This window comes from Palaemon carinicauda, chromosome 26 (genome assembly GCF_036898095.1).
Source record: "Palaemon carinicauda isolate YSFRI2023 chromosome 26, ASM3689809v2, whole genome shotgun sequence".
Classification (NCBI taxonomy): Eukaryota; Metazoa; Arthropoda; class Malacostraca; order Decapoda; family Palaemonidae; genus Palaemon; species Palaemon carinicauda.
In genome coordinates this window covers 41,799,586-41,814,314 of record NC_090750.1, presented here as the reverse complement: position 1 = coordinate 41,814,314, position 14,729 = coordinate 41,799,586, and the positions used below count along the sequence as shown (strand labels likewise).

The 14,729-nt window shown below is 42.6% G+C and overlaps 1 protein-coding gene across 1 annotated transcript in view; it reads right to left on the bottom strand.

Moving 5' to 3' along the window:
• The window catches only part of LOC137619508 (protein SHQ1 homolog), a 183,787-nt gene that overhangs the window by 38,784 nt on the left and 130,274 nt on the right, over nt 1-14,729 (bottom strand). The window contains exon 7 of the mRNA XM_068349600.1: nt 13,567-13,690. Within this exon, the coding sequence (XP_068205701.1) occupies nt 13,567-13,690 (124 nt within the window). The remainder of the gene's footprint in view (nt 1-13,566; nt 13,691-14,729) is intronic.

Here is a 14,729-nt window from a genome sequence, read left to right as displayed (position 1 = left end):
TTTGGACTCCGAATAGCGCCTAGATACAGAGTGGTACAGTATACCAAACCCTCCCCCCCTTCTTCTCATGTCGGTAGCCTGCCCAAGTCTCATAGTCCCCCAAGAAAAAAGGGAGATCCTACTTCTACCCCTATTCGTGCCCCAGAAGAGGTTGGATTCAAAGGAATGCGATGAAGGCTTGACGAACCTGAGTGAAACAGTGACTTAAGAGATGTAACCACTGCTGACAAAGTATGTGTCGTAGAAGGAAGAGACTTTCATTCTCCTTCTAGGATCCAGTCGATCTACGGAAAAAACTTCTGCATGATGAAGATGAACATATCGAAGGGTACCTGTCTTTTAAGGAAGGCGGGGTATCTCTCGTGATTTACTTCAATCCTCCAATTTTGGTAAACTAGGGTAGAAGTCTCGGTGGTAATCAAGGTCAGCCATCGAGTCTTTTAGGATTATTTTGTCATACTGAAGTCTTCAGAGAATGAAGCCGAACCTGATGAACTAGGTTAACAAGTGGGTAAACCTTCTCGTGAAAAACTCTTAGATGGTCAAGATACTTCCTCGATGATGGCATTCCGGAATCTAGAAGTAAGTCCTAGTGGTTAAATGTACCCAGTAAGTCCTGTGGACTTGCTTCTTTGACCATACTGTATGCCTTCTCCTTCCCCAGCAATTTGATAAACTAACTTGTTCAAGGAGGAAAGGACAGAACTGGAGACTATTTATAGGAGGTACTTCTGTACAAAGAAGTAACCCCTAAGCTGGGCGTCCGACTGGATGTTCGGATCGCGTAGCAAAGATAAAATCACCCTCACACTTCCACCAGTGGGAGGAAGAGAGATAATGTATTCTCTTGTGGCTGAGCTGCAATTTCTCTGCCCTCGTTGAAGAGAGATGCGTACTCCAAACTCGTAGGACAGGACCCGCCACAGGCAACCTCCTCGAGGAAAAGAAGAAAAAAGGAATTATCACTTGGATAAGAACATCGATGATGTCCAGAGCAACGCTTTCCCAAGAGCCACGGCCAAGAGGCATTTTCCTTGATAAATCGAGGGACAAGGAAGTCCACATCTGCGCTAGAGCAGCTACAACTGGAGAAGTAGCACTTCTACAACACCAATCACAGTGATGTTCCCAGGCGGCCGCCTGTCCAAATACTGACTAGATCCCACGTTGCTTGTCTTCGCTGATAGGACGAGAAGCGGTGTTTTCAACATGATGCCTCTTGATACAAAATATTCTGTATACGAAAAATTCATGATTAGAAACAAGATGCGAAGATTTTTTTCGCCTCTTAATACAAAAAAGTTTTCATGTTACAAAACGAGAATATTTTCAAAATTTGCGTGTTGCCAAACTGTAAACTCGCCACCATTGACCTGCTCTCCCATTCGTTATCCCCCTACTTTGATGCCAGTTACTGTCGTAAGATCCTACTCTCCTATTTTATATCATTAAGTACATTTTTAAGTTAAAAAACAATGAACAGTACTGTATTGTGTGTATGTATATGTACGGATGCACAATGCCACTACGTATATCACAACATTAGCGATAAATTTTTCTTTCATCTCGGTAAATAATAGATCGTAGCATATTTTTTAATTTTATGTCGGGATTATCTATTTAAAATTAATTTCATATCAAAAAGAACATTTTTAAACTAAAATAACACAATGAATAGAACTGTATTGTATGTATGAACGCACAATCCTACTATGCATATCAAACCACATTAGCAATATTTTCTTCTTTCATTTCAGTAAATAAATAACAGAACATAACCCTTTTCCTTTTAATGTCATTAATTATTTATCTACCATTAATTCTATAGCAATAAGTACATTTTTATGTTAAAAAACACAATGAACATTACTGTATTGTGTGTATGTATGGACACACAATGCTACTACACACATGAAAACATTAGCAATATATTTTTCTTTTATATTGGTAGATAAATACCAATTAAGAAAACTATTTACTAAACAGTTAAAAGTTTATTCATTCTACAAAGTGAGTTCACGTACATATTAACATCAGTGAATCTTGCTTGTATTACAATTATATAGCTTAAACGTGTGTAAAACAAAAATTATTTAATGAGGTATCACCAATGAATATTAATTGTATTACAATATAATAGTAGGTAATAGGCTGGCCAGGGCACCAGCCACCCGTTGAGATACTACCGCTTGAGAGTTATTTGGGGCCTTTGACTGGCCAGAGAGTACTACATTGGATCCTTCTTTCTGGTTACAGTTAATTTTCCCTTTGCCTACATTTACACCTAATAGTCTGGCCCATCGTTGAAGCTCTTTGTCATACACCTGACAACACTGAAATTGCCAAACAGTTCTTTTTCACTCAAGGGGTTAAATACTGCACTGCAATTGGGCGACGAGGTGATGGCAACTGCCAAGGAGCTGGCGAACAACAAAGAGCTGGCAAAAGCCTAAATGCTAACAAAGGCCTGTGACGTCTTCCTTCACTCAAGGGCAAGCCCATGGTCTTCAATGCTATGGAGTAAGAAATGCTCCAGAGCCGCTTCTCACTCAGAGAACTACACTCAACCTAGTCATCATGGTTGAACTCGTTTCAAATTTGGGCGAGAAGCTGGCTAACGGCGAGACTGCCGATGATGATCTTGCATAGGCGAGGGGTGATGAGTGGAAGTCATGAAGAGAGTGGGGGGGACGCAACTAGAGAATGACGAGTCGCCGAAGGTGAACGTCTGGCATGTGCAGGAAAAGATCGTCGGTCTTTGGTGGAACTGAAGAGACATATCCTAACTGCAGGGGGAAAGAGAATGTCTAGAGCATCAATGAGGACTGCTCTCCCTTTGCAATGACAAGGGTTGATTCTTGTAGCAAGCTTGTCGGCGGCAGCAAGGTTCCTCCAGAGAGGAGACGGGCTCTGGCAGGGGGGGGGGGGGGTGTCAATGAAGACACACGACAGCGTCTGGAAGGTCTCTGGAACGGGTTCTCTGCAGAAGATCTCTCTTGCGGACGAGAGCGATGGCCATCCGCCGAAGACATTTCCTTGGAGAAGGAGAATGTTTGAAAGAGGAGTAGTGACAATTCTTGAGACGGTGAGGACTCCAATCGTCAACAGCCTGTCAGCGAGGAGGAGGAGAACTGACTCATCATCAGCAGCGAGGATCCTCTACAGGGGAGGCATGCTCCGAAGGGGAGGACGGCAGCAGAGAGGCAAGAAGGCATGTAGAAGGTCTCAAGAAAGGAGCCTCCGGTGAGGGCCTCAGTCGCGAAGAGAGATGACCTTCCGCAAGAAACCTGCCTCACATTTTGCTTGTCCCCCGAAGGAAAAGTCGGCTCAGTAAGGTAGACAGCTCAGTCTTTGGTGATGAGTCTGCAGTTTCTGCTATGAGTGGTAGCTCTCAGCAATTCTCCCCCGCAAGCGGGAAGGTTGCTGGACAGAAGCTGATGAAGGGAAGTTTTCCCTCGGAAGGCAGAGTGGCCCAACACTTGGTGGAGGTTAACTCTCCCTTGGAAAGGAAAAGTTGTCCAACACCTGGAGGCGGACCTCCAGGCAGTGCTCTCTGCTCTCTGCTTCCCGTCAACAAGCATTGGTCAAGTTGAAGGTCGGCATCAAGCGTTACCTGTGAAATGTGGCCGAAGCTAGTTTCTAGGTTTACCCTGAAGGGACCCCCGACTGGAACACCAGAAGGAACCCAGTCTGCCAATGCCCTCTTCCTATGCCAAAGCAAGAGGAACAAAGGAGCAGAAGCAGAGTGTGCTTCAGAGACTGTACCATTCTCAGAAGGGACCTAATTCTTGAAGGGAAAGGTTGTAGTCAGCTCGCTGATCAGGAGCTGGTGCAGGCGCAGAACAGGACAGGGACAGCAGATTCCATGGGAACAATGGCTCTGCTCTTCTACATCAGTTGACTTAGCCAAACGAAGAGGTACAGCATCAGTAGCACTGAGGAAACCTAAAATAGAATGAAAGAGAAACTCCCTTGGGAGGACAACTTAACCCTCAAACAGTTAAGGTGTTCCCGAAGAGAACAGAAAAATACTAAGGACTGCACACTCCCTTCACCGGGCGAAGGAAAGCAGTGTCGTGAGAATTGTAAAAAAAAAAAAAAAAAAAAAAAAAGTACAGTATTACAATTAAGCTCACGAAAACAAACAAAAAGTACAGTATTACAATTAAGCTCACGAAAACAAACAGTTATTATTTCAAATTAATTACTGAAGAAAAAACATGCGGGAGAACAATCAAACCAGCGTAATGGGAAAGGTGTTCCGCCGCAGAAGATCTGCCGGCCGCCAACATATCTAGGGAGAACGACTTCGTAAGTGAGGAGGAGCAAGACTGAAGACAAGCTCTGGTTAGGCCACAAGCGGTCTTCCTCTGTAGAACTCGCAGGGTGTAAGCGACGCCAACATCTGAACAGAGAAGGAGTAATCACACTAGAATGAATCCCCTATGGCAGAGGCCGAGTCGCTCCATTCGGAGAAGCGGGAGGCCACCAGCCTATGGAGAGTCCAGCATCAAAGGGGGAAAAAAAGATCTTAAGAGAAGGTTCTCCGTCCTGGAGAACATGGCGCACTACACTGTCACACAAACAGCAACATTCACTGTAATAAAAAGAAAGCTTAAATAAATATAAAAACATTACATGAATATTTTCATTAATAAACTATAGTCTATATAAGAAAATAGGAAACACAAGTCAAAGGGCCAAAATTAAAGTGATTACTGTACTCTGCCCTTGTGTGCGAGTTGCGAGTTAGTAGGGTAGAAAACTATTCCTCATTCCCCCCCCCCCCCCCCCCCCCAACTAGCGGATGCATGGTTAACCATTGCTAAAAGTCTTATTGCTCATCTCTCAGATTCGTCGAAAGTAATATTCCCTATAAATAGCTTTGGTTTGTATTGGTGACGGAACAAACATTTTTTAAGGTCTACTGTTCCACACTTCAAAACAAAATCCCTTAGAAAATTCCCACAAGTTTCAACAGTCATTTCAGATTATAGTACTGCACTCTACCAAAACATTATTAACATCCAAATAAAAACTTGATCTTTTATGAAATTGATTATTTATTATACATCTCTCACACAGACAAATATTTATACAGAAAATTTTCAAACACTAGTCCAATAAAGAATTTAAGTCTACAACCTATAATACTGTACTCTAAAATATTTATAATGAAATTTTTTTAATTAACTCCTAAAAAAATAATCCAAATATAGGTTTTCACCATATAGGAACATCAGCTGGCCTATAGTAGCAATCACTGAGCATAATCCCAGTGATTGATTGGTATCCGAGAATCCAAACTCCTGCAACATGCTACTACAGGTTTTTATTATCAGCTAGACTAATGAGCATAATATCTAGATATATGAAAACCATGATTCTGGGGTTGTGAATAAACAATAAAAGTTGTGAATATACTGTACAATATCTGGTTAAAATACCAAAATCATGTTTGTAATAACTACTACTGGATATGATTGTTTTACAAGGAACACAAACTTTTGTACCCGGCAGTATTGTCCCGTGCACTTCAAGAAATACAGCACAATAATATATAAAATTGGTCAAAAACACTAAAAACAAAAGTAATATAACTGCATAAAAAAGATTATAGTAATCCCACTCCATTTAGCAATTCACCTATCGCACCTCAGTACACCACAGATTTTTCTAGCTAATATATACCAAATTTTAAAACGTTGTACTAATTTGTATTTTTCCTGGCTAAACAAAGTTGAGTCCTTTAAAATAGAGAATGTCTTCAGAGGAGCTAGAATGGCCACTGAATTTGTTAAAGTAATTAACAACAGGTGGTGTATGCGGCCGAGCAGGACCGGCCACCCGCTGGTCAAATACCATTCACTTTTGACCTTTGGCTCAGCGCTGGGAAGGGTTGTTGAGGTGGGAAATTTAACTCCAAAGGACTCTAGTTTGGGTAACTGAGGAAAAATACAATTTAATCTAAAAATTTATTTCTTTCTGCATGTATACAAATGTTTTCTCATTTAAAATAGTGGGGCAGAATACTGAAACAATCTTTCACTTGGTGATACAAGCACCAAATTTGGCACGATTGTGCAGCAGGACCTACTTTTGCAAAAAAGTACGATCTCCAACTTCAGAAACAAAATGGCCACCATTTTTCAAGATGGCCGCCTCTGACATGGGTGAACAGTAGAATTTAGCGTAAATGCTAATGTCATGATGCTATTTTTATGATCTATTCATGCAAATATATGTTTCTAGATACAGATAGTCCAATTCTGCATTCCCAATATCACATTTGTCTAATACTGTGATAATATAATGACAATTTTCTGACGAAAAACTACTTGGGTAAACTTACTGATGTGATATCATGTGCTAGCTATCATTCAATACAGCTATGCAGTACAGACTGAATTGGCTTGCTTGAATTTACCCTTGACCAGTCCTTTTACTCCTTGCATTTGCAGGAACACAGTTGTGTGCACTTCAGTGTGTAGTGGTAGCATTTGCATGGTCCCCGACATTGACCTGGGCAGCGACATTTCGTCAGCTGCTGGCACGACTGAGCAATGGGTGGGAGTGTTGACCACAGAACTGCCCAGCCTTCACCATTTTTATGCCAGCCCCAGTTGGCAGGACTTTCAAGCTGCATTTCACACACTGTTGCCTGGCCCCATATACAAGCTGCCTGGAAGGCAGAACGTCTAACATGCTGAGTGAGAGACGCACTGGTTGGTGGAATAGAATTGTAAGATCTCTGCTTTCGAGCGAACAAGTGTAGTCTTGCCTCATCAACCTTGGTCGTGTTGCTGTGCTTGTCGTACATGGTGACAACAAACTTTTCAAGGATTTTGAGGTCAGCATCTTCTATAGTAGGTGGATATTGGCTGAGCTTCTTGAAGACTGGGCTCATTTCAGGGCAAACAGCCCATGTTTGTCATGCCGTTGTCTTGCCTCTACCTCGAAAGGCTGACACCACATCACAGCCAGTGAAGGCATGAAAGAAGCACATACTAATAGCTTTCTCTGGACCAAGACTGTCTACCACATCTTCAACAGGAAACCATCTGATGGCCTGACCCTGATCAAATTCAACCCACATAGTCTCTAGACCTGCATCCTGAAGAGTTGCAAACACACTGACTGCGATCACCAAAATATCTGTGTCACATGCTTTGATCAATACAGACTTTTTCTGATGCTTGACCGCATGAAGAGCATGTGTGAATATCTGGAGTCAGCTTCTTCATGGTTACAAGGACTTAGGCCTTCAAGATTGATGGTCTTGTTTGACAATGCCTGTTCACCCTTGGTTACAACTACAACATTGTTGGGACACATGGACACAATCTTGTCTGCTAGGTAGTCAAATAGCTCAGTCTTATCCTCACTGTCTCTGAGGACTCTCGACCAGATGGGCGGTAGCTTGGTTTTGTCTGTCACTCTGCACCGAGTTCCTTTGCCACGCTTTGACCTCGTTTCAGCCTTGAGGCTTGATGTCTTGTATACATCAAAAATGATATCTGTTCGCTCATACTTCAATGAATAGTTTTGGATCTTAGGCACTACTTCACGAACAGCATATTCTTCAAAGGTCTTTGATGTCTTTGGAGACAGCAAGTGGACAAGAGCAGAACCATCAATTATGATAGTGTCACAGTCAGGCTAAGTTTCAGGAACAGAAACGATATCTTCCAGAATGCCGACAAGGTCAGACTTCTTTCCAGGATAGAGATTCCCTGTGTCACTCAGTGCTGCAGGAAAAGACTGATTCTCATGCTTGAAGAATTCTGAAAGATCAACTCTTGTGCTTGGCACAATATGAACAGCTGTCAGAACAGGTTGCAGTCACTTTTCAGTACCTGCTTTTTCTTGTCACTGGAAGCTACAGCTGCTTGTTGGTGGAAGTAGTCAGTTTTGTTCTTTTTGATGGGCTTGTAGAAGGAAGCCTCATCACCTAGACCATTGAAGAAGTCTTTAAAGGCAGCGTCGCCTTTCTCAAAGTGACTACGAACAAGCTCTGCAGCACTGGGATGTGCAATGATCTTTGTGTCCAGTGAAAGAAGGTCCTTGGACTCCTCCAGTAAAGGATTGCCAAGGTCCTTCATTGTACCACTCAATTTCTTGACCCTGTCAATGAATGACTTCTGAGACTGGATGGTCTGCTCATGATGTCTGATATCCTCATTCCCTGCTTTGGCCTGGGAGGCCAACTCATATTGGTTGACCAGCTGGCTAACCTCTGGTCCAGACACCATCCATACACCTAGCCTGATCGTTCATCCGTGTGATCTGTAAGCCTTCCGGGTGACTAAAGCCCTGTCACCCTTGACTCGGCTCTCCCGTGCTGGCACATCCTGTCAATTCAGGCGCAGCAATCTAACAACTACACTACAACTAATTACATTTTCTAGTTGAGATGCATATGGGGCTAATTAGATAGCATTTGGGAAACTAAAGTATACTATTGTTAAGTTAGTTCGGACTGCAACAATTAGTAATAATTACAACTACAGTTAGTACACTACAAGCCAGCATTGAACCCCATGCTGAGTTTCACAGCAGTGATGTCACCAGTGCGCCCTGGTTGTGCTTTGACATCACTCTCATAAAAGCAATACAAACATATGTAGCATTTGATTACATTAATGAAATACATAACCATGGACCTTCAAGTTTTGACAACACAGCTTACAAAGACAGAATTTGGTTACAAAAACATATTTACAGCCATTTAACAGCCACCATCTTGAAAAAGGGTGGCCTTATTTGAATTCAAAACATACAAATAAGTTCAATTTGGTAAAATACATCCAGATTATTGTTCAGAACATTTAGAAATAATGCATATTAAAGTTCCACTTAGCAAATAGCGCTGATAGGAGTTCGCCATGGCGGTCATCTTGGATTTTCAGCTGGAGATCGTACTTTTCTTGAAAAGTAAGTCCTGAATGTCAATTGTGCCAAATTTGGTGCTTGTATCATCAAGTGAAAGATTCTTATGAAAAATTGAGCCAATCTGCCCCACTAAAATAGGGAGTCACTAATTCGTGGGTCGGAAGACTAACTAAACCCGAGATGGTTAGTTCTTTTACTTCCCTGGAAATGTAAGTCTACCTGGTCCTGTATGGGAGCAAAGTAGATGTCTCCATTCTGGCCAGTTCTAGAAAGATTAGTATGCGGTCAAAGGAGGGATCCCTTCCCCAAAGGGGAGACACTCTGTAATGATACCCCTTTCGTATGACCAATGGGTTGGAATATATTCCACCATCCTCACCACTGTCATGGAAGGATGGGCGATACATTTTTCTAGACTCTAAAGATTGGAACTCAAAAGCAAAGCTTACTAGCATCAAGTCAGCTCCAGCAAGTAATATTCTGACCACTTCAACCCCCAAGATAGGGGAAAGAAAGATGAAGAAGGAGAACTAGTCATCTTATCTCTCATCCAAACTTACATCTACACATTACCACAACAAGATGCTACTTTTCTCGGGTGGGAGCTGGTCTGTCTACATGACTACTTGAGCAGCCACTAGAGAGCAAAGAAAAAGTGCCGAGGGACGTGTAGGTATATCACGTAGGTCAAATTCTGTGAAGGTTGTCTGGCATTTCCAAACCCCAGCCTTCAATACCTGGCCAACTATGCAATTGCTCTTGAAGGCTAGAAGGGAGTTTATAACCCCAACTTTGTGACCCCTAGTCCTGGCTAATACTTCGAGCCATATGACCTATGGATCAACTTATAAAGCCCAGAAGAGATTGTTCTCCTCAAGACTTTCTTAGTACTACCAGTGCTAAGGAAGAAGTATGGAAACTTTGGTCTGAGGTCTCAGGTTCTCTTCAGATGGCACCACATAGCCTTCACAGGACACAAAAGCACTTCCTCCAGAAGAAGAAGAAGAACGGAGACTAGTCTCGAATGACTTCAACCACATTCTTCTTCCATCCCCTCTACCTCTGTTTGCAAGGCCAATGCCTTCGGTGATGTTGCAGGATGAGACAAAAACACAATCAGTATGTGAGATAGGGGTTGGCGACAGTTTAGAAAATGTAGTAAGTAACTATCCCGAAGGACACTCGCTAGTAATGGCTCAGCCCTGTCTGCCAGGTTGCCCAATGGTCAGACAACAGAGTTTCCTTATCATTTCCTCATCTTCCCACTAGCCCTCTTCCTTAAGGGACTAGGTTGGGTGCCTTGAAAGAACTGTGCTGGCACATGCCTCCTTTTGGGTGGAAGAAGCACCAGGTCATGCTAGTTGGAGTTTAGGAAAGGCCTTAGAGGTCTTCCTTGGACCCAATCCAGATGGCATGGCAGAACCTAAGCTTTTGGTGACAGCATCCTTGGACCCTTGACAAAGACGCCGCACTTGATCAAGGAATCCTACAAAGTAGGTACCAACTTCTCCTTCCACATGCATATGATTCCCCAGAAGAAGACACAAGGCCTCCTGCACAGACTTGTTACAGAGCATTAGAGCTACCTCTGAACTAACTTCTTTTAAGAATCAGGACACCAAGGCACCCCTCCTCTTCAAAATCCAGTTGGTCAACTGGATCACTGACTTGTGTACCAGAAAGGTTACTGCCTTCCCACCGACAGTTTGAGACTTGTGCATCTCCAATGACTTTCGGGTTGATAAACCCATTGACTTTGAAAAATATGTGCATGACGTCCAACTACTGACCAACCAGGAAACAGCTTGGAGGGAGGCAAGGGCACACAATTCGATGGCCATTAAGGATGTACCTTCTGACTTGAATCTGTCCAAGGAGAGTTGCCCCGTTAGAGCGCACATTGATAGGTCAACCTTAAGAGGTGATGACACAGCTTTCTCTGGCACATCTCTACCTTGAGAGTGCAAGGAGCAAGATCTTGTTTGACCAACTGGAAACGAGAGTTCTGAGATCCACAGTTCTAATTGTTACCTTAATCCACAGCCAAACTTGCCAGATCAGACAAGGGCAGCTCCAAAGATGGCCTCGACCCTTGAGGGGCACCTAAGTGCCGATCAGTAACTAAAATTCTCCCTTAAGATTGCTTCATCCAGTCCATTGCACTCATGAATGAGTGCAAGCAAATCCCCAAAAGAACTGCCTCCGTTGGAAGTGGACTTTTGGGGCAGGCTAATACTGAGTAGCGTATTACCTAACAAGGGTAGAGGGTGAAATAAGCTGCTCTGGAGATTCACCCCCCCCCCCCACAAATACACACGCTCTGAATCAAGTTCAGATTCAGCAAGTAATCAGGCCAACAGACTGGGGCAGCCGACAATAGCAGGAAAAGAATCCATGACACTGACCACGGAAGACAGAAGGAATAACCCTCTCTTCATTCTCCTGAACAGGGTAGAGAGGTGGCACCAGCCATGAGCCTACAGGCAACGAGCACTGATCCGTAAACTTCCCGCCCATGGGTGTCAGCTGCGCACTAGTGCACAATGACAACGTTGAGCGGTGCCATCTTCTCGGCAATGGGTACCAAAGTACTGCAATCCGAGAACGGAGAAACGATCCACAGATCAAACTCCTCTAATGCATGGTCGACAGAAGGTACTCCGAAAAACCCAGGCCACGGCTCCAAGCACTGGCAACGGGAAGATGATGCAGGGGGCCTGGAATCAGCAGAGTGTCATCCACACAACCATCCCGCCCGAAAGACACATGGTGTCGTAAGGAGCCTTCTCCATACAGCTACGACTGGCCTCCCTAGACCTCTTGGACAACTACTACTACTACCATTACTTCTTAGGAATGCCAAAATTAAAATAGTTAGTCATAAAGAAGGGAGATGAGGAAGGTAAATTGGAAGAAGAAGGGAAAAGTGCATGTTTCTTTCTCTTACCAACCCTCACCTCAAGCTTTGCAAGCAGAGGAGTTGAGGTCTGAGTGACCATGAACGACAATGCTCTCCCCAGGGGAGAAATTGCACTGGTTGCTCCAACAGGAACCACAACACTAGGAAACACTGTCACAAAGGAAGAGGTAAGCACACTCACTGGGGCTTGCAACACAAATACAATGGCTTAGGTCATAAACACAGAGCTGGAGGGGGCTATGAGGCCGAGAACCACAAGCACAGGGGTCATGGTGATGGGCACATGGGTTGGGATGACATCAACTTTGGACATGGCACCAACAGGTACTGTCACAGTTTCAGGGAAGTGAACCTTACCAGTCATTTTGGACTTGGGGAACAAATGGGGAATCACCACTGGGGACACCAGTACTTGTGTCACTGACACTAGATTCACTGCACCAACAACTGCAGTCAAAGGTGTCATCATGGGAGACACTGGCAGTGAGGACACCGGAGGTGAGGTAGCCTTAGCAACCACCTCCCTCAAACAGGCATATAGGACCTACCTTCCAGACCTAATGGAGGCCAAGTCTTCCTTTGGTAACAAGAGAAGAGCTTCAAACCTCCATTGGGGTGCGTTCGCTAATTAAACTCCACACACAACTTGAGCCTAAAAAACCTGCTGAAACAGATCCAAGACCTCATTGCTCCTGCATATTTCCCGGGGATCCATCCAGGGGTGTGTGCACAGAAGCTACAGTAGCATACACACTCAATGATGGAAAGAAAGAGGTGAAAGACTTCCTCAGTGTCTTCTTGGAAGTTGTAAAGACCTACGGATTTAAAATCCTTGGAGACCATCATGCAGCACTTCCCCAAAAGGAAGTTTTTCCTTCATCAAAGCTACTTTATTTCAAATACAGCTGTACTTTTGTGGTGGCCTGTTGGTAATGTCCTTGCCTGGTGATTGCCAGACTGGGATTCAAGTCCCCCTCAAACTCGTTAGTTCCTTTGGTCGGTGCAACCTCATCATCCTTGTGACCTAAGGAAGTGGGGTTTGAGGGAGCCTATAGGTCTACCTGCTGAGTCATCAGCAACCATTGCCTGGCTCTCCCTTTTCCTAGCTTGGGTGGAAAGGGTCTTCGACACTGATCATATGTGTGTGTGTATATATATATATATATATATATATATATATATATATATATATATATATATATATATATATATATATATATATATATATATATATATATATATATATATATATATATATATATATATATATATATATATATATATGGTTAGTCTCTAGGGCATTGTCCTGCTTGGTAGGGCAATGTCACTGTCCCTTGCCTCTACCATTCATGAGCGGACTATAAACCTAAACAGTAGATGGATATTTAGTTTGGTCAACAGCATAGCCTGGCTGAGCATTAGACTACATACGTTAATAAGTGTTCAAATTCAAATTTTTTCATTTACGTAAACATAGAGATGTCTCTACAGCAAACGGAAGATTTGGCTTAAAAAGTGTGTGTAACGAGTTTATAAGTGTGTTTATAAAAGGTAAAATATTGCAGGGGTGACAGGAATGAAACACCCACAATAGCTTTGGGAATAATGTACAGTACATCTTAAAATTTTATTTTGATTAAAATTTAATCCTGAAAAAAAAAAAAACCATACCAGCATCAATAAAGTATATACTGTAATTTATATTCAGTTTAATAAGTGCTAAACCATTACGAAACTAAAAGTAATTTACTCACCTAATGAAAGTAATTGTAAGGTATCTTTTAAAACTGCTTGTGCCAGATGCCAGTTTCTTATCAATGGGTAAATGAGTGATCGGCTCACACAACTGACAGCTACGTGTTTCAACTGAGTAAAACTCTGTATGAAGAAATAAAATGAAAAGATTGAAATTTATTTCTCATTATAAATGGTATACATATTACTTACACATGAAAGCTAGGAAAATTGCTTCTACATCACACATTTCTAAAAATATATTCTATTAATTTTTTCAACAAACCAATCAATTTCATGAAACCTAATCAAGTGCAATGCACAATTCATAGACATCACCCATGAAAAGTAGACAACACCATGACAGTAGGTAGGTGCAGGTGCACAGGTCTCCTGTGGCCTAAAATAAATAAAGAATTCCTTCTATATATATAGTCTGATCCATATGTGACAGTCAGGAAGTTCTCATTCATTCATTTATTAATTTATTGTTTCCAAAAACAATTTTTTCTAGTACAAATACAAACCCTCATCATTTACATTGGAAAATGATAACATCAAAACTGGAATATCACAAATTTGTATTTTTCCTTACAGTACTTACCTCGAACTACTTTCTTAGGAGTATCTGGGATCTCCTCTCAACCGACCAGAATTTTGTGTAGTTTACCCAATCTCCGTTTTCTATGCAGGGGAACCTCTGGCGGTAGGATACGCGCCATGAGGCGACCCAGGGTCAGAGAGCATACTCGCTCAGGTCTCGAGCTTCAGTAAGTTTTATGATAGATAGGTTTCTAATAGTCCTGTAAGGCACTCGGGACAGGATGGGTGGGCCATAACCCGAAAGTAGTTCGAGGTAAGTACTGTTAGGAAAAATACAAATTACTTAAAATTTGTGATTTGTTCCAACATGGAGTACTTACCTCGAACTACTTTCCTAGGAGACTTATACTTTAGGAGGTGTGAGTGGCCTTACGGACCTAGAGACCGATGACGAAGGGAAAAGAGGAACCTAGATAGGAGGCTAGGTTCTGCTGACCCAAAAATAGAAAAGAGAAATTATCAGTGTCTAAGTAACTCACCACTGTAAAAATCCTCGGAGACGTATTCATTCACCGACTGTATCCCATGGAAAGTGAAGGACTCGAGGGTCATGTAGGGGAAGGGTGATGGGGGAGAAAAG